The sequence below is a fragment of the Herpailurus yagouaroundi genome, unplaced genomic scaffold, assembly GCF_014898765.1.
Source record: "Herpailurus yagouaroundi ecotype Mexico unplaced genomic scaffold, PumYag 216, whole genome shotgun sequence".
NCBI lineage: Eukaryota > Metazoa > Chordata > Mammalia > Carnivora > Felidae > Herpailurus > Herpailurus yagouaroundi.
The window spans coordinates 9,599,749-9,618,075 of NW_024412447.1; the positions used below are offsets into that span (position 1 = coordinate 9,599,749).

An 18,327-nucleotide genomic window follows, 5' to 3' on the forward strand; every position below is an offset into this window, starting at 1 on the left:
AAGCATGCTTACTAAAATGGTTTACAGTGGTTAAAAAAGTTTTTTGATGGCCTGCCAGCACTGGAATGCTTGTATAAATCATGCCCACCCACACCATGAAATATTATACTGTCTCTTTAAAGAATGAGCTAGAATTTTACCATGCCGCTTGGAGAATTTTTCATAAGATGTTTTCAAGTGAGAAAAGGAGGATGTTGAAAAGTCTTGTGCTTGGTGATCACATTTCTATAGAACAGTGGCAGAATTAACCCCTTTGGTAGGGAGGGGTGTGCGTGTGTGTGTGTGTGTGTGTGATGCATAACATGTTAACATGGCTTAGGGTCAAATGCCAACTATGGAAAAGCACAGCAAAACAGAAAAAGGAGAAAAACTGTACTTAAGCAGCCTCCATGATAGGATCCCATTTCGTCTTTCCGTAAGTTGTATCCATAGGTACACACGATTTGCTAAATTCCAAAGGGAGTTACGATTTTTAACACAACTGGAAAGGAGTGGGTATTGTTAATGCCTTGTAAGTAAGGAAATAAAAGGGAATTTGGTTAGGGTTGGAAGATGCCCAGGAGTGGGAAAGCAAGAAGTTCCAGTGACCCCGCCGCAGACCTGGGCTGGCTAGGGAAGCCTCTGTGGAAGGCTCTCCTGGTGAGAGAGGGGCGGCTGGGTGGCCTTTGGGCCACAGCCGCTCCCTGAGCTCAGTGCCTCTTCCTCCTGCTCCCAGAGAAATAATGTTTCCCTGGGGGATGAAAAGCATCCCTTTGTGCAGGCTTTAATTGCCACGCTGTTGTATTGAGTGAATGAGTGGCAGGCGGGCACAGCAGCTGGGCACAGCCAATGCCAGGCAGCAAAGCCCGCTGCCTTAGGACAGCCTGGGCCAGCTGGCCTGGGAGCGTTGCCCACCTCTGCCCCCCACAGCCCCACCTCCTCCAACCCGGACCCTGGTCCCGGAGGGGTCCTCAGAGCACTGGGGAGGAGTCACTGGAGGGAGAGAAAGGGGTGGGGCGCCTGGGAGGGTCTCAGACACTCTAGAAGCTTATTCATCTCAGCCTCCTTTCCCCTCCCCCTCCCTCTTGTTTTTCAGACTGTCAGCATCAATAAGGCCATTAATACGCAGGAAGTGGCTGTAAAGGAAAAACACGCCAGAAATATCCTTTTGGATGTTGTTTGGAAGACTGACCCCAAGGAGGGTCAAGTTGTGGGGACCGAGGTCAGGGCGAGGCGTCCTTGCTCAGCTGCAGGAAGGGGAACCCCCACATCGGCCAGGCCTCCTGCAGGGTTTTGAGAAGCTCGGTTGGCAGCAGCTGGCCTTCGAGACCACAGCTCATCATGAAGGGACCCAAGGACCCCGCCCGGCCTAGGACTTGAGCTCCTCAGAACTGCCAAGTCCCTTGACATTACTTTCCTTTGAGAGATTTTCTCGGGCCACAGGAGTGACTTTTCACCTGTGTCCTCAAAGCACTTGAGGCTCTGCACTTGGCCCATAGGGCCACACTGACCACCCCCTTGGGAACATGATCGTCTCCCCTTCTCTGATCATGAAACCCAAGCAAAAGGTCTCGGCTGCAATGGTTGGCCTTACGAAAGCGCAGGGGCTCCACCAGGGAGATAAGATCTACCTGTGTGGGCCAGTTCACCCCAAAGGCAGCAGGGGTGAAGAAGACAAGGACCCCAAGGTGGCTTAGGGAGCTGGTGGCTTGGAGGTTCTCACCAATCGCACCTCCTGGCCCCCACACCAAGTTTGGACCTGGGCCACTACCATCATGGGTCGTGTCTTCGGAGAGAAGCGCAGGCAGCATCCTGGCTGATGGGTCCCTTGGGATCTGCCCTTGAGGTATAGAGACCAAGAGCTGGAGGGCTGATCCTCAAAGGCCAAAGGAGAGGCTGCTGGTGTGTGCAGCTCGGGGCGAGTGGAGGCTGGGACGAACAGCTCCTTCTTGCCTGGGCTCATCATGGTGGCAGGGACACAGCCAGTCAGCTCAAAACCGCTCATCTTGAAGCCGTCCCACCTCAGCCCCTTAAGGTGGCGGAAGAAGCCCCGGACTGCCGGTGCGATGCCCCACACCTGTCAAGCCCCTGGGAAGTGTTGCTAAAAGCACGTGCTGCTCCTACTGGCGGAAACGCAGCTTGTGTTTGGCGGGAAGATACTTTGGTTGGATTTAGGGTTAGCTGCAGGATGGGGGTTCTAGAACTTTGCCCAGGTACCCCAGAAGCCTGGCTCAACAGTGAGCCTAGTGAGACCTTGTAGACCTTGCCCTTTTATCCCCACAAAGGCACAGTCCCCTTGCTCTACTGAGTCGAGAAAAGCCTTCATTATAAGTGGCCCAACTGCTGGCCCCGCCCTGCCAAAAATACTGATCAGTCCGAATGAGACAGGAAATAAAGAGAGAGATAGTTTTCAGAGACTAGTGTGCTCCAGATGGGGGACTGGTGGGGCCACATCACACCCTCTTGGGAAGGCTGCCTGGGGTGATGGAAGGGACACCAGGAGATTCTGGAATCCCTCCTCTACAGCAGTCTGGCTTGCTCTGGAGCCTCGAGTGGGTCCAGCGGGGGGGCCTCCAAGAGACTTCGCCCCCTTGTCTGTCACATGAAAGACCTGGGCCAAAGAAGATTTGAAACGTCTAATGTTCCAGCTGTAACATTCTGTGAGTCTCTCTGATTCACCATTAAGAGGTGGATAAACATTGAAAGGGTAATTCCATAGGGTAGGGTTTTAAAGCCTAAAGATATCACACAACCTTTATTCTTTATTGATTTTTTTTAAAAGACTGTCAGCCACCCTCAATAACAATTGAATAAGCATTTGGAAGTCTGACGTCAGAAATGCTGTTCAGACAACCATTTATCCTTAGGTGCCTAACTGTGCCCGCCCCCACCGCGGCATCCGCTCCTAGAGGGCTGGCGACTGAGTCTTAACTTTTTTTTATATCCCTGAGTGCCTTTTATAGTGCCTGACACGCAATGGGTGCATTAAAGTGCTTATGAAATCAAAGGACAGAAAGGTCTCCTTGCCTCTTTCAAAGTCAGGGTGGCTGGCTAGCTCTCTGCAGAGGGGTTGGGAGCTATCTACCGCTCCTCTTGGCTTCTGTCTAGCCCGAGGGGGCTGTACTTGAGGGGAGACTGTAGTCATTGCAGAAATCACTCTAAGACCAAAAGCTGACTTCAGCTTCTTAGACCCAGAAGTCTGTGTTCAAGCTCATCCCCTCTCGAAATGTAAATTTCAGTCTGGGGAAGGAACTTTATGATACCTTCCAGCTCAGAAGCAAAACAACATGTGTTCTGGATGAGTCATGTAGTTCCCTGACCCGAGGCAAGTTTTTCTGGCCTGCTTGGCACCTTGCTTCTTACCTAAGCTTTGACAAAGAAGCCTGTAGTTCTGGGAAAGACCTGCACTTGAGGGTTGATGGTGCCTAGGAATTGGGTGGGTGAGGCCTATTTAAACGAACAATTACGAAGGAAGTGTGGACATCCCCTACTGAGCCCAAAGGGGCTCACGAATTCCACATACAGAGAATTCAGAGTATTGGGAGATTAATGCATCCCTGGTTGAGGCCAGGCAGCTTTGCAGAAGCGGTGGGGTGTACGAGTCATTTTAGGTTTTGGGGGACAGGCTTCCAATGTGGTCAATGGTATTGTAACAGTGTCGTATGGCGATAGGTTGCTAGTGGCCTGTTGCAGCCTCCACCCCAGGGATTGGCTGCCCGAGGCAGGGCCCGTGCCTTTGTTTTCCATGACCCTCCCTCACCGTGCATCCTGGGCACCCACCATGAGAAAGGGGCACAGACCTTTTGGTCTGTTGTCAACCGGCTGCCCCTCTCTAGCAACGCTGTCCTCTGCTGGAAGTTCTGCCACGTGTTTCACAAACTCCTCCGAGATGGACACCCAAACGTGAGTTCCTGGGGCTGCAGGGGTGACCAGGGAGCCCGGGGCCCATGTGGGGAAAGTGGGATCGCCTGGGGCACAGGGGCCGCTGGCCACTCCCGCCCTGAGGGCCTTTTGGTTACTGGTGAGAGGAGGGCTTGTCTGTCTGGTCAGCCTCCCTACCTGCCCAGCCCCATCTTCTGCCATCCTCTGTCTCCTTGCCTTCTCGTCTCTCATCGGCGGATCCCTTCCCTCTCCAGGTCCTGAAGGACTCTCTGAGATACAAAAATGAACTGAGTGACATGAGCAGGATGTGGGTGAGTTTGGAGATGCAGCCGGGGGCCACCTGCACCTTCTTACCCCTCCCCAGAGGCCATAGAACAAGGACTATGGACCGGAGTGAATTTATCTCTTTCAACTTGCTTAGAATTTCTCTCATGAGCATCACAGAGGGGTCAAAGATGGCCCCCAAACAGTACCATGGTATCCATAGTCTTACTCGGGGGCCCTGGTAGCCGTAGGGAAGTTCTAGGGCCTGAGAGCTTCTCCTGCCAATGGGAGCTTACATCAGAATGTGCTCCAGGCACTGGAATCCCTCAGCAGTGACTGCCATAGTTCCTATGTCTTTCCTTCTGATGGCCCCGTGCAGGTCACAGTACATTGAGAACCCGCATTCCCAATTCTTAATGCCAGGGCTTTTTCTTTCCTATCTAGAGATTCTCAGTGCCTTAGGATGAAGGAGGAGGTAGGTGGTGTTATCAGCATCAATTGAAAAAGAAGGTTTTTATACACACACCAGAATCCCTTTAGATTCTGTTGTCCAAGGAGTATGTGTGTAGATGGGGTGTAATCTGCATTTTGAAGCCTCTCCCGGGTTGATTCTGATCTGTCTCATTGCCCCCACTGGTTGAGAACTCCAGCCCTTTCCTTCAAATTCTTACCTGTATCTGTCTGCACTCACAGAATGTTATGTCATCCAGTCCACCCATTGCTGATAAGAATACAGGCCCAGAGAGGGAAGCAGCTCTTCTACATAACAGGCTAGGTAGCCTGAATAAAGCTGAGGGGGCACCTAGGTGACCCAGTTGACTCTTGATTTCAGATCAGGTCATGATCTCACAGTTTGTGAGTTCAAGCCCTTCACCAGGCTCTGCACTGATAATGCAGAGCCTGCTTGGGATTCTCCCTCTCCCTCTCTCTCTGCCCCTCTCCTACTTGTGCACGTGTGCGTGCTCTCTCACTCTCTCTCTCTCTCTCTCTCTCAAAATAAATAAATAAACTTAAAAAAAAAAAAAAAAAAAAGATGAGAGTTGTCCCCAGATCTCCCAAGTGCATATTGGAGAGCTTTCTGTTATTATATCTCTAAACACAGGAAGCTTAGGTCTTTTTTGTTAGAATTTGCCTGGTGAGTCTTTTTCCTTCCTTTTAAAACTTTTGACTTTTCTATATTCTATGTCTTAGAAAAGTCCCTTATAAATAGCATTTAATTGGATTTATGTTGTTGCTTTTCTTCAAGATAGCAGTCTTTGTCTTTTAACTGTACATTTACTCCATTTACATTTATTGTAATGCATGATATTTTTAGATTTATATCTTCCATCTTAGTTTGTGCTATTTTCCCCTTACGTTTCTCTTTCTCTTCATTTCTTCTTTGGATTGATTGGGTATTTTTTTTCTCATTCCATTTTTCCCTCATTACTAGTTAGGAGATTTTTTTTAAACTCTCCTTTTATTTTTTATTTTTTTGGTATGTTTTCCAATAATTACAAAATACACATTTAGCTTATCAAGAGCTAAAATTCCTGTCTTTATCTGTTTCCTATTAACACAAAAACCTTAGAATATTTTCCCTCCATGCCCTCCCTATAAGCCTGTAGGTTATTGTTGTTGTGTATTTTAATTTTGGTTTTGTTTTTCTTTTTAGACTCTATAAGATCTTTTGTTTTAATTGTTTTATGCAGAACTCTTTGTTTCTTTAGATCTCAGTTAAATCTAACTTTAAATCTTTAAATATAACATCCAGGATTACTTTTCTTTCTGCCTGAATTATTTTCTTTAGAACTTCCTTTAGTGAGAATCTCATGGTGGCAGATAACCGATTTCACTTGTTTGGGAATGTCTTTATTTCACCCTCCTACATGGAATATACTTTGTCTGGGTTTAGGATTCTGGGGTGACAGTTTTCCTCAGCACATGGACAATATTATTCAAGATACCCTTCCACTGACTTCTGGCTTCCATCATTTTCAGGAAGTCGGCTGTCAGACTCATTGTCCCTTCTTTGAAGCAAATCTGCATTTCCTCTGGCCATTTTTAAGATCTTACCATGTATAGGTGCAAATTTATTGTGGATTCCTTAGACTTCTTAAATCTCTAGGTTAGTATCTTTTATCAATATCAGAATTTTATCAGAATTTATCAATATCAGAATTTATGAAAAATTCTCTTTGTCTCTTCAACTATTGTCTTTGCTCTGTTCTGTCTTTTCCTCTGAGACTTTGGTTATATCTGTCTTTCTCATTCTATCCCCCCAGTATCTTTTTTTTTGAGTAAGCTCTACTCCCTATGTGGGGCTTAAACTCATGACCCCAAGATCAAGAGTCACGTGCTCTATCAACAGAGCCAGCCAGGCAGGCACCCACCACTACCACCACCACCAATGTCTTTAGATTTGTGTTTCATTGTTTTCTACATGCTTATCTCTTTACTGTATTCTGGATAACTTCAGTAGATCTAGCTTTCATTTTATTTGTCCCCTTTTCAGCTGGGTCTCATCTGTTAAACCTTTTCATTATATAATTATAATTTTAGTCTAGCTTTCATTTCTTGGAGTTCTTTTTTTCCCTCCAAGTCTGCTTGTCATTTTTTATGATTTCTTGTACCCTGAATGTATTTTGAAGCAGACTCTGACTTATTTAAACAAATTAAAGAGTGATTTCATGTATCACTTCTTATACTTCCATTATCTAGAGACCTTTGAGATATGTTTCTGCTGTCCATTGTTTTTGATGAATGCTGTTCATGCTATGGAGTTTCTTTTTGTGCTTAGTTATTTTTTACTGTGAGGTGCTCATTTTCCTAGGAATCTTATTTGTGGGAACTCTTTGAAGTCTATAATGAAGGCAGGTTCCTCCAGAGAGAATGGGCATTTGCCTCCATTAAGATCACTCTAAGTTAAATCCTCAGCTTAAGGTTTTGTGAATTCCAGGAAGATTCCCTTGATCTCTGGCTCCTTTGGGTCCACTTCCAAGGAGTTGTTTTTCCCTCCTTCTGATCACAACAGTGGTTCAAGGGCCTCAGGGAGGACTTTTTTGGTGCAGGAGTGCTGGGATCTGTGTTATGTCCAGTTCACCTTTAGTTCTCCTACACCAGGAAGGCAGTCTTTGGCTCTTCCCCCAGATTCTTCAACTTCAGCAGGGCTAAGTTCACACCTGGCCCCTGAGGCTCAGAAAACCAAGTTCAGTTCACCTGGTGAGGCAAAACCCCTGTCCCTGCCAACTCCATCACCCCAGTATTCCATATTTTGTCCTAGTAGCTGTAAGGACTTGGTCCCTGGTCTGAAGATTCCTTACCCTCTCATGAGTTCATTAATGCCTTCGAAGAGAAGTTTTAAATATTTTACCCAATATTTTAGTAATTTTCGATGGGAAAGTCAGCCCAACGTAATCTGACTCATTATCCAAACTGGCATTCCTTTAGGCCTGTCCTCCTATGTAGTTTTCTCTTCCATTTGACTGAGAGTTTCTAGGTATTAGAAACCTTTTCACTCTTTTTTTTTTTTCCAATTAAGACCTTATTTTCTTTTAAAGCAAGTTTTGTTAGGTTCACAACAAAGTTGAGCAGAAAATATGGCAATTTCCCATATACCCCCACCCCTAAATGTAACCTCCTCTGTTATCAGCATCCCCTACCAGCGTGGTACATTTGTTACAAGTGATGAACCTTCATTGATACATCCTAATCGCCCAAAGTCCATAGTCTACATTATTGTTCACTTGTGGGGTTGTGGTGTTGTCTATTCTGTGGCTTCGGACAGATGTATCATGACATACATCTATCACTGTGGTATCGTACAGATGAGTTTCACTGACTTAAAAATCCTCTGTGCTCCACCCGTGCATCCCTACCCACCTCCTGCAGCCCCTGGCAACCACTGGTCTTTTTACTGACTCCACAGTTTTGCCTTTTCCAGAGTGTCCTGTAGTTGGAATCCTTTGGTATGTAGCCTTTTCAGACTGGCTTCTTTCTCTTAGTAACATGCAGTTAAGGTTCCTCCATGTCTTTTCATAGCTTGACAGCTCATTTCATTTTTAGTGCTCAGTAATACCCCATTGTCTGAGGGGACCACGGTTTATCCATTCACCAACTAAGGGGCATCCTGGTTGCTTCCAAGTTTTGGCAGTTATAAATAAAGCTGCTCTAAACATCCACATGCAGATTTTGTCTGGACTAAGTCTTCATCTCCTTTGGGCAAAAACCAAGGAGCGCCATTACTGTATTTTGTGGTAAGAGTATGTTTACTTTTATGAGAAACTGCCACACCATCTTCAAAAGTGGCTGTACCTTTCTGAATTCCCACCAGCAATGAATGAGAGCTCCCATTGTTCCCTATCTCCTCACTGGAACTTGGTGTTATCAGTGTTCTGGATTTCGGCCATTCTTGTAAGTGTGTACTCATATTTCAGTGTTGTTTTAATTTGCATTTCCTGGTGACACACAACGGGGAACGTCTCTTCACATGTTTATTTGCGGTCTTCTTTGTGGTGAGGTGTTGGTTAAGGTCTTTGGTGATTTTTTTAAGCAGGTTGGTTGTCTTTTTATTGTTGACTTTTTCTTTTAATTTTTTTTTAATGTTTATTTATTTTTGAGAGAGAGAGAGAGACAGACAGACAGAACACAAGCTGGGGAGGGGTAGAGAGAGCAGGAGACACAGAATCCAAAGCAGGCTCCAGGCTCCGAGCTGTCAACTAGAGAGCCCGAAGCGGGGCTCGAACTCACGAACTATGAGATCATGACGTGAGCTGAAGTCAGATGCTTAACCGACTGAGCCACCCAGGTGCCCCAATTTTTATTGTTGAGTTTTAAGAGAATGTTATATAATCTGGATAACAGTCCTTTATCGGCTACGTCCCACTCTGTGGGTTCTCGTTCTGTTAACAGTGATTTTTGCAGACTTTTTTTAATTTTAACGAAGTCTAGCTTGTCAGATATTTCTTTCATGGGTCATGATGTTGGTGTTCTAGCTGAAAAGTCATTGCTGGGGCACCTGGGTGACTCAGTTGGTTAAGTGTCTGACTCTTGGTTTTGGCTCAGATCATGATCGCACGGTGTGTGACTTTGAGCCCCTCATCGGGCTCTGCACTGATGGTGTAGAACCTGCTTAGGATTCTCTCTTTCCCTCTCTCTCTGCCGCCCCACCCCTGCCCCGGTCTCTCTCTCTCTCTCTCTCTCTCTCTCTCTCTCTCTCTCAAAATAAATAAACTTAAAAAAATAAAATAAAATAAAATAAAAAGTCTTTGCCATACCCAAGGTCATCTGTGTTACCTCCTAGGGTTTTTTATAGTTTTACATTTTACATTGACGTCTATGATCCATTCATCTTTTGGTTTTTGATTCTGGTGCATTTTCATATGAAATACAGTTGCCTTTGATGATGAGCATAGTTTCCCTTTGTCTTTCAGCTACTTTCTAATTTTTCCATGATGAACAAGTATAATGTGCAACTCATAAAATATGGTTCTTCATAGAAATGAATACATGAGGAAATACTGTCATCTCTGGCATTGATATCTTTAACTTCCTCTGATGACCCAACTCCCTTTGGTGCCCTTTGAGGCATGTTTCAGTGGGGTTCCTCTACCTTAGAGGATATAGATGCACCCAGAAGAAAATGTAGAAGTCAGACCTCATGTGAGAACTACAACTATTCAGCTCAAGGGTCCTTTGTGCCAGGGCGCCTGGGTGGCTTAGTCGGTTAAGCTTCCAATTTTGGCTCAGGTCATGATCTCACAGTTCGTAAGTTAGGGCCCCGCATTGGCTTCTCTGCCATCAGCACAGAGCCCGCTTTGCATTCTCTGTCTCCCTCTTTCTCTGCCCCTCCCCTTTTCTCTCTCTTTCTCCCTCTCTCTCTCTCAAAATAAAATAAAACATTAAAAAAAAAGAGAGTTCTTTGTGCCACCATGTCCTTCCTCCTTTGGGTATAACAGGCAGTTCCAAGCATCACCCTGCTAATTCCAGCTTCTTCCCAGACACCCAGGACACGACCGCATGGGCAGCCTCCATGGGAATGCTTATTTGTCCCCAGCCGGGATCCATCCCATTTCAATCCCCCCTCCATGCGGAATGTTCTAGCCTCTCTTAGTCTGCTGGAGTCCATCTGGAGGAGGTGTTTCCTCTCCTGCAGTTAGAGAGAGAGAGACAGAAGGAAGGAAATGGCTTGTAGCCAGACTGTGATTACTAAGGGTGGGAGACTTTAAATTCTTAAATCTGAAGCCTTGTCTAGAATTCATGCAAAGGAAGTTCTCCTGTGTGTACACAAGATTATACCGTAAAAATGTTTGTTGAAACAGAGCTTATAACAGAAAAACTTGCCTACGACTAAAACATACAACACTAGGGAGTTCGTTGGATAAATTACATTACACACGGATAATAGTATCACTGAAAATAATGGTACAGGAGAAAATGTGAGAAGATAGAGAAAAAGAAGTATATTAAGTTAAAAAATGGGTTCCATTTTTAAAATTTTTTTAATTTAATTTTAGAGAAAGGGAGAGGGGCTGACAGAGAGAGAGAGAGAGAGAGAGAGAGAGAGAGAGAATCCCAAGCAGGCTCCTTGCTCAGTGTGGAGTCTGACGCAGGACTAGGAGCCTGATGCAGGGCTTGGTCCCATGACCCTGGGATCATGACTTGAGCCGAAATCAAGAGTCTGGATGCTCAACCAACTGGGCCACCAGGTGCCTCCCATTTTTAATTTTAAAATAAATGTAGGACTCAGAGGATTTTTAGGGCAGTGAAACTATTGTGTATGATACTGTAATTGGCAGGTACAGGACATTATGCATTTGTCAAAACATAGAATGTATCACACCAAGAGTGAATCCTAATGCAAATTTCACTTTGGATGATAATGATGAGTCAGTATAGGTTCATCGGTTGGAACAAATGTCCTCTCTTGTGCGGATGTTAACAGTGGGGGTGGCTATGTATGTGTGGGAACAGGGGGTATATAGGAGAGCCCTGTACTTTCGGCCTAATTTTGCTGGGAACCTAAAACAGCTCTAAAAAAAACATAATGTCTATTTAGGGGCACCTGGCTGGGTCAGACAGTAGAGCATATGACTCTTGATCTCGGGGTCATGAGTTCAAGCCATGTGTTGAGTGCAGAAATTACTTAAATACATAAAACTTAAAAAAAAAAATGTCTAGGGGCTCCTGGGTGGCTCAGTCAGTTACGCGTCTGACTTTGGCTCAGGTCATGACCTCCCAGTTTGTGGGTTCAAGCCCTGCGTCAGGCTCGGTACTGACAGCTGGGAGCTTGGAGCCTGCTTTGGATTCTGTGTCTCCCTCCCTCTCTCTCTCTCTCTCTGTCTCTCTCTCTCTCTCTCTCTGCATCTCCCCCCCTCAAAAGTAAACATTTAAAAAAATTAAAAATAAAGAATATCCATTTTAAAATAGGTCTATTTAAATTGAAAAAATTAGATCAAATAACACTTTGTGCCCCAGAATGTTAGCCATGATTGTATCTTCTGTCTAGATGAAGGCTGATGTGTGTGTATCTGTACTTGTCTGTGTTTTCCAAATTTTCCACAATGGCCATTTGTTGTTTTCCAGAATTGAGAAAAAAAAAAAAAATCTATGTATTGTTTATAGAAGAAGTCCCGGCCATCAGTCTCTCACCCAGGTGTTGTTAGTGGTGACCCTTGCTTTCTTTTCTTTTCTGGAAAGGGCCACCTGAGTGAGGGCTATGGACGGCTGTGCAGCACCTACCTCAGACTGCTAAGAACAAAGATGGAATATCACACCAAAGTGAGTCTGCGGACAATTCTGCCACCACCCCCGGCTCCCCCAGCTCCTCCCCTACGGTCCCCTGGCACCTCCCTGAGCCTGTCAGGTCTTTACGAGAATAAGGCAGCCAGGGCCCCTCAGGGAGTGTTTGTACCATATCCAGTGAGAGAAAGAGATTTCACACGACAGCTGCAGTCAGGCCCCCGGGATGGGACACGGAACTGGGCGTTTGGCCCACGTCTCCTGCCCCTTCTGGAGAGGAACCCGGTGCCCTGGGTTGCCTTAGGAAGGTGTTTTAGAAAGCACCGCCTCGACTGTTTCTAGAAACGATCCCTCCATTTTATATAGTGAGTTTCCACACAGAACCTTCTTTCCGTCCACGTATGGCGTTAGACAGTATTTCTTATGTGCCCGATGCAGGTAAAACCGTTGTGCTCGGTACCAAGTGGCACATAAGGATACATAGGAAGGGTCGGCCGGTCAGGAGTGCACCGATCAGTCAGAGGGAGGAGGCTTCTTACCTGCAGCACCCTGTAACAGTGCAAAGCGGTCACTGGAGCCTATGGAAGGAGCCACAGATCCACATTAGTGTGAGGAACAGTCAGGTGCAGGGTGGCAGGGACGGGGGGTGGCTGGGCAGCTAGGTGAGACCATCCCACTCAGAGTGGAAGATGGTCAGAGCCTGATCGGGACGGTGGTCCCTGGGACAGGCAAGAGCGGCGGGGACTCTCTGAAGACTGGCAGGAGGGGTGGGGGGCAACAGCTAGAGAGATGTGGGGCCTGTGGGAAGGACCTGGGCAATAGGAAGATGCACAGGAGCCCAGGGAGACAGAGTGAGGCCACAGGTGCTCTGGACTGAGGGTTTCAGGAGGACAGAGGACAGGAGCGCGTGTCTCCTTGTGTCCTATGTGCTGTCCAGCGTCTAGCCCAGAACAGGCGCTCAATCAGGACCGCTTGGATGAGTGACAGAATCAACCAGAACCTATATCGGATCGAATAGCACACAAGAGTGGCTGATCCTGAGTCAGGAAAGAGCTGGCCCCTCCTCTTTTGAAGCTGGAGAAACAGAAGGTCAGCTGGTACATTCAAAACAGGGAAGGGAGTGAGAAGCAGGATGCACAGGGAGTTCCAGTGATGTCAGGAGGAAGGCACATGAGGAGGGCGATGGCATGGGCACCGGGTTTGAGAGCGGGACAGTTTGAGGTCAGGACAGTCATTGATGGATTAGGGAGCCCGTCGGGGCCAGGAGCAGGGACTGTGAAGGGGCTCCAAGGCTGGAGAACATGATTAAAGGGTGACTCCAGCTCTGAGTCCCTCTCCAGGGACATTGGCAGCTGGTCCTCAGCACAAAGATCCAGGTTCACCAGGTTTTGACGGCAGTGTGGGGGAAGGACAGGCAGCAAGAAAGGCAGGGGACAAGGGGACCAGGTCTCTGTAATGTCCAGCCCGAGTGAGGAAGTAAACATGGCCAGAAGGGGGCGCTCAAGGAACCAGCCAGCTCTGAGATGGAGGCACAGGAGTGGTGAGCGTGGGGCAGCAGGGGACAGCTGGGCAGAGGGCCAGTGGATAGCCAGGAGGTGCCTGAGTGGAGGATCTCTGTCTCCCTGTGGAATTGAGACCCCCTTGATGGAGCAACCACCCATCTGTCTGTGCCCATCTACACCTTTCCCTTTGCCACACTGGGGAGGAGATAATGATACGGATATTTGACAAGATTGCTGATACGTAATAATTTTTCCTGACTTTGGGGGTACGTGATGTAATGTTTTCCTACCTTCAAGTTTATTTTACTCATTATGTTTCCCTAAAGCTAATATCCCCTCCCCCCCCCCCCCAAACTCCCAAGGGCAGCTTCAGAAAGTGGCGGAAGGACAGAGGGAAGCATGGGTAGGATTCAGAATGTACTGGCGGTGCGCGAATGCAGCACTGTCTGTGCTTCGTGGATGGTTGAGGTCCGACCGCTGTCCCGCTGGCTCTCACTGCAGCACCAGAGAGCATCTTTAGAAGACGGTCCCAGGACCCAAATTGTTAGGACGGAGCCCTGTCCTGGCTCCCAGAGAGGGGTGGAGCCTTTACCTGTGATGATGGGCAGTGGATGTCCTTTGATGTGAGCTGGTCAAGGGGTCTGTGTGTACGTGAGGTTGCGTGCCCTGACAACCCCCAGGAAGGGTGTCGGTGTTACACGAACAGAATCAAGCCTGCTGCTCCCCGAACTCAGTGTAGACAGTTTGCCTGGTGTCAGCTTAGTTGAGGTGCTCTGTCCTGACTTCATTCCTCTGCCTGCCTTGCCAGAATCCCAGGTTCCCTGGCAACCTTCAGATGAGCGACCGGCAGCTGGACGAGGCTGGAGAGAGCGACGTTAACAACTTGTGAGTGGACGTCCTCGTGCGGTGGACCCAACGGGCAAGGAAGCTCTTGTCAATGTTGCCACTTCTGGCTGGGGTCACACAGGGCCTGACGGCAGGGACAGTGGCTGGGGTGGGGCGACTTAGTGCCGGTGCCCCATCCAGAACCCTTCCGGTCTGTCCAGGGTTCCCTTCTCAGTGTCCCCTTCTGCCCTCCCACCCCAGCATGGTACCTGCCCTTTTCCTCTGCCACTGTCACTGTGGAATTCACCCTGTTTGATCTTCAGATGGCCTTAAGACCCGTGTAGGCGGGGCTAGGGATTGGAGCTAGTGTGTAGGTCTGTGTGTGTCTGTGCGTGTGTGCATATGCTCGTGTATGCATGCACGCATGCAGGCAGGCATGCACATGTGCACCGGGGACAGAGACAGAAACACAGAGCATGGGGAGGGAAGCCTTGGCCTTGAGCTATGGAGTATAAGCTCTCTTTCCTCTTGGGTCCAGTTTCCAGTTGACAGTGGAGATGTTTGACTACCTGGAGTGTGAACTTAACCTCTTCCAAACTGGTGAGTCTCTCGCTCCCGTCTGGCCTAGGCTCTTCTGAGAATTGCCTGATTCCAAACTTTGTTCCCGGCTTGGCCCAGCCATCCTAGCCCCTCTCTCCCTACAAGTTGTACGGCACAGGCCAGGAAATGGGGATACCCACACGCTATCTCTGCTCTCTCCATCCCTAGTGCAGGGAAGGGCTGGAGCTCTTGGGTATTTTCAGAGTCAGTGATTTCATTTTGAGCAGAATGACAGTGCCCCCTACCCTGCCAGCTTCCCTCTAGAGGCCCAGGCCTCCAAGAGCCCAAAGACCAGTTTGGCCTCTTTGATAACCTCTGGACTGTGGCCCCAGCACCGGTCGGTCCTTTGTCTGCTACTCAGCTGGGCCGGCACTCGGGACCGATTTCCGCTCAGGAAGAGGGGTTGCTGTGTGCTGTTTGGTCAGCAGCTGGGGTTGACCCGCTGGTCGAGTTGAGTTTTGGCCAAGTCCGTGTACGAAACCCCTTCCTACAAGCAAGGGGAGTTGGCCACACTTCCGGGCTCCCTTCGCTGAGAGTTCTGGTGCCTCCCGGCTGTCAGCCCCTCACACTTCCCTGACAAGAAATCAGGAAGGAAGCAATCCATTCCCTTCTCTCTGGTGTCCCCTCTTCCCCGCACCCCCACCCCCACCCCCAGCACGGCTCCCCTTCCTTCCCGGGGAACAGAAGAGCCCGTTTTCTAAGATTCACCATGCACCATGACAAGTGTTCAGCTCCGTGAAAGAGTGGATTCCAAACTGCAGGCATTCGTGCACAAGCTTGGTGACCTTCTCAGCGTTTGGACGTGTGGGGCCCACTCCTGGGGTTCTGATTTCCTCAGGAAAAAAAACAGACACCCTCTCACCCTGAATTACAATTTCTTCCGCATGTTCATCTGTACAGGAGCTCGCCAATGGCCTGTTAACCAGCCAGCGCTGTACTGGGTAGGCAAATGCCTTCCTGCCTTGGCCAGTCAGTTCAGGGCAGGTTATGGTGAGAACAGCACCACACACGGTTGGAAACCGTGGTTTGTAGGAGAAATAAGACGCTTGGCCTGCTAGCCACCTTCTCATACAAAAGTCAGTAGTTGAAACACAAAACAGAGTCCCCGCCCTCAAGTGTTCCCAGCCAGGTAGGAGAAATGGTGCGGATGCGTTTTTTTGAATGCATCGGCAATGTTTGCACAAAAGTACACCAACAACTGTATGCTGTTGTGGCTGCCTTTCGGTTACTAGTGGTGGGTGGGGAGGTCCTATGTGGATCATTTAGAATTTGTCGACACTCAGCCTCGGAATGTGCTTAAATCTGAATGCAGGTAGGAGTGATATTGCAGGGATTGTCATCCTTGGGGGAGTCCTGTCCAGAGCCTGCCACTCAGGTGACCCGAGGCCCCTTCCGGGCCTCCTCAGACCCACCTGACACTGCTGTAGGGGTTATGGGAGAGCAAGTCAACTGTTTGAGCCTCTGTGGGGGTCGCTTCCGGCCCTGACAGACTTGAGTAGGAGAGAGCAGAGCTGTGATAACACCGAGCGGAACTTGAGGCTGGGAAAGCATGTATGTGATGCCAGCCGGTGCCCCACGCCAGGTGGCCAGCTCAGTCCCCCTTTTAGTCCCACATCCCATGATAACCTGGCTCTTTTTGTGTGCGTTGGTCGCTTGTATTATTACCACTGGACGCTGGGCCCCTCCTCAGAATCAGGAGCCGTGCCCCACTCATCTTTGAATTACGTCCCTTCTGTTCTAGCTCAGTGCCTGGGATACACAGCGGGAGCACAACAAAATTCAAGAATGCTTGCTTCAGATAAACAGCAGTGAGGAAAGGGCAAGGGAACAGAGTTGATAAAACGGTGCCAATATGCAGCCCAACGCGGTGGGATTATCTGGAGTGAATCGGCCACTTTGAGTTTTCTTTTTTTAATTTTTTAATTTTTTTTTATGTTTATTTATTTTTGAGAGACAGAGACAGAGCATGAGTCAGGGAGGGGCAGAGAGAGAGAGGGAGACACAGACTCTGAAGCAGGCCCCAGGCTCTGAGCTGAGAGCAGAGAGCCCGAAGCGGGGCTCAATCCCACGAACCACGAGATCATGACCTGAGCTGAAGTCAGATGCTCAACCGACTGAGCCACCCAGGCGCCCCGCCACTTTGAGTTTTCTAGAGGGGAGCACAGATCTTGGCACAGATCCCTCCATGGCTTAATGTTGGTGGCTTTCTTGCTCCTGAGCAAGCATTGATTTGGAATCAAGAGCCCTCTATCTTTTCCATTCCCCATCCATCCTTAGTTTCCTAGGACATGCCATAAAAACCAAGAGGACTGGTATTGGAAGAAGTCCCTCCAGCTTCTGAGTCCTAGTCTGTGACCCTGCAGGGTTCCGACCGGTACCCTTAGAAAGGTGTCCCTGCTTTTCAGCTGTGGGAAACATGGGCCAGTAACAGTTAACGTTTATCTCCAATGCTTGCAGTGGCTCTCAGAGTGTGATCCCTGGACCAGCCGCAGGAACAACTCCTGAGAACTTGTTAAAAACGCAAAACCCCCAGGTCCCACCCTAGACCTACTGAATCCGAATATCTGGGGGTGGGCCCAGCCCATCTGTGTTTTTCAGCCCCCCAGCCCCAGGTCTCCACTGTCCAATATGGTAGCCACTAACCACGAGTGCCTGTTTAAATCAACTCTAATTAGGGGTGCCTGGGTGGCTCAGTCGGTTAAGCGTCCGACTTCAGCTCAGGTCACGATCTCGTGGTCCGTGAGGTCGGGCTCTGGGCTGATGGCTCGGAGCCTGGAGCCTGCTTCCGATTCTGTGTCTCCCTCTCTCTCTGCCCCTGCCCCATTCATGCTCCGTCTCTCTCTGTCTCAAAAATAAATAAAATGTTAAAAAAAAATTTTTTTTTTAAATCAACTCTAATTAAATACCAATCAAAAGTCAGGTGCTCTGTTCCACTTTCCATATTTCAGGCCCTCGGTAGCCACATGTGGCTAGCATATTGAACAGCTCCTACAGACGCTTCCGTCGTCACAGAATTCTGTCGGACTACATGAGAACCACTCAGCTGGGAAGCACAGTTTTCAACCCTGGCTGTGTATTAGAATTACCTGGGGGGCTTTTGAAACCTACCAATGCCCCAACCCTACCCCAGAACAATGAAGACGGAATGGGAGGTAGGGCGGTTGCAGGCAAACATTAGCGAGCGTTAAATTTCCCCTAAGTGATTCTGATCAACCTGAAAGCCAACTCCTTCAATAGGTACAAGACCTTTTGGAGGTATGTGCGCTTTGAACCGTCTGCATCTTACAGAAAAGCATCTGGAGGCACAGCGAGGTTGAGGAACTTGTCCGTGGTCACACTGCTCTAGAGGTCACTGGATGCCAAGGGGCATTCCTGGAAGGAGGCAGGAATTCCTGGAAACCTGGAAACCTGGCCGCCTTGCAGTGACAGCTGCTTTTAATTTGTGTCAAAAAGAAAAACTGCCTTTTCATTAGAACTGTTGGGTTGTTTTTTCCTTTTTGTTTTTTGTTTTCAGCTGCCAGAATAAAGCCAGTTAACGGGGATTAGCAGTCTGGGA

General features: G+C 48.3%; 1 protein-coding gene across 2 annotated transcripts in view; it reads left to right on the top strand.

Moving 5' to 3' along the window:
* Positions 1-18,327, top strand: part of HIP1 (huntingtin interacting protein 1) — a 150,770-nt gene that overhangs the window by 99,321 nt on the left and 33,122 nt on the right. For both annotated transcript variants that reach the window (XM_040456102.1, XM_040456103.1), the window contains exons 2-7: positions 1,076-1,139; positions 3,740-3,882; positions 4,116-4,172; positions 11,803-11,883; positions 14,155-14,231; positions 14,710-14,771. In XM_040456102.1, coding sequence (XP_040312036.1) covers positions 1,076-1,139; positions 3,740-3,882; positions 4,116-4,172; positions 11,803-11,883; positions 14,155-14,231; positions 14,710-14,771 — 484 coding nt within the window. The remainder of the gene's footprint in view (positions 1-1,075; positions 1,140-3,739; positions 3,883-4,115; positions 4,173-11,802; positions 11,884-14,154; positions 14,232-14,709; positions 14,772-18,327) is intronic.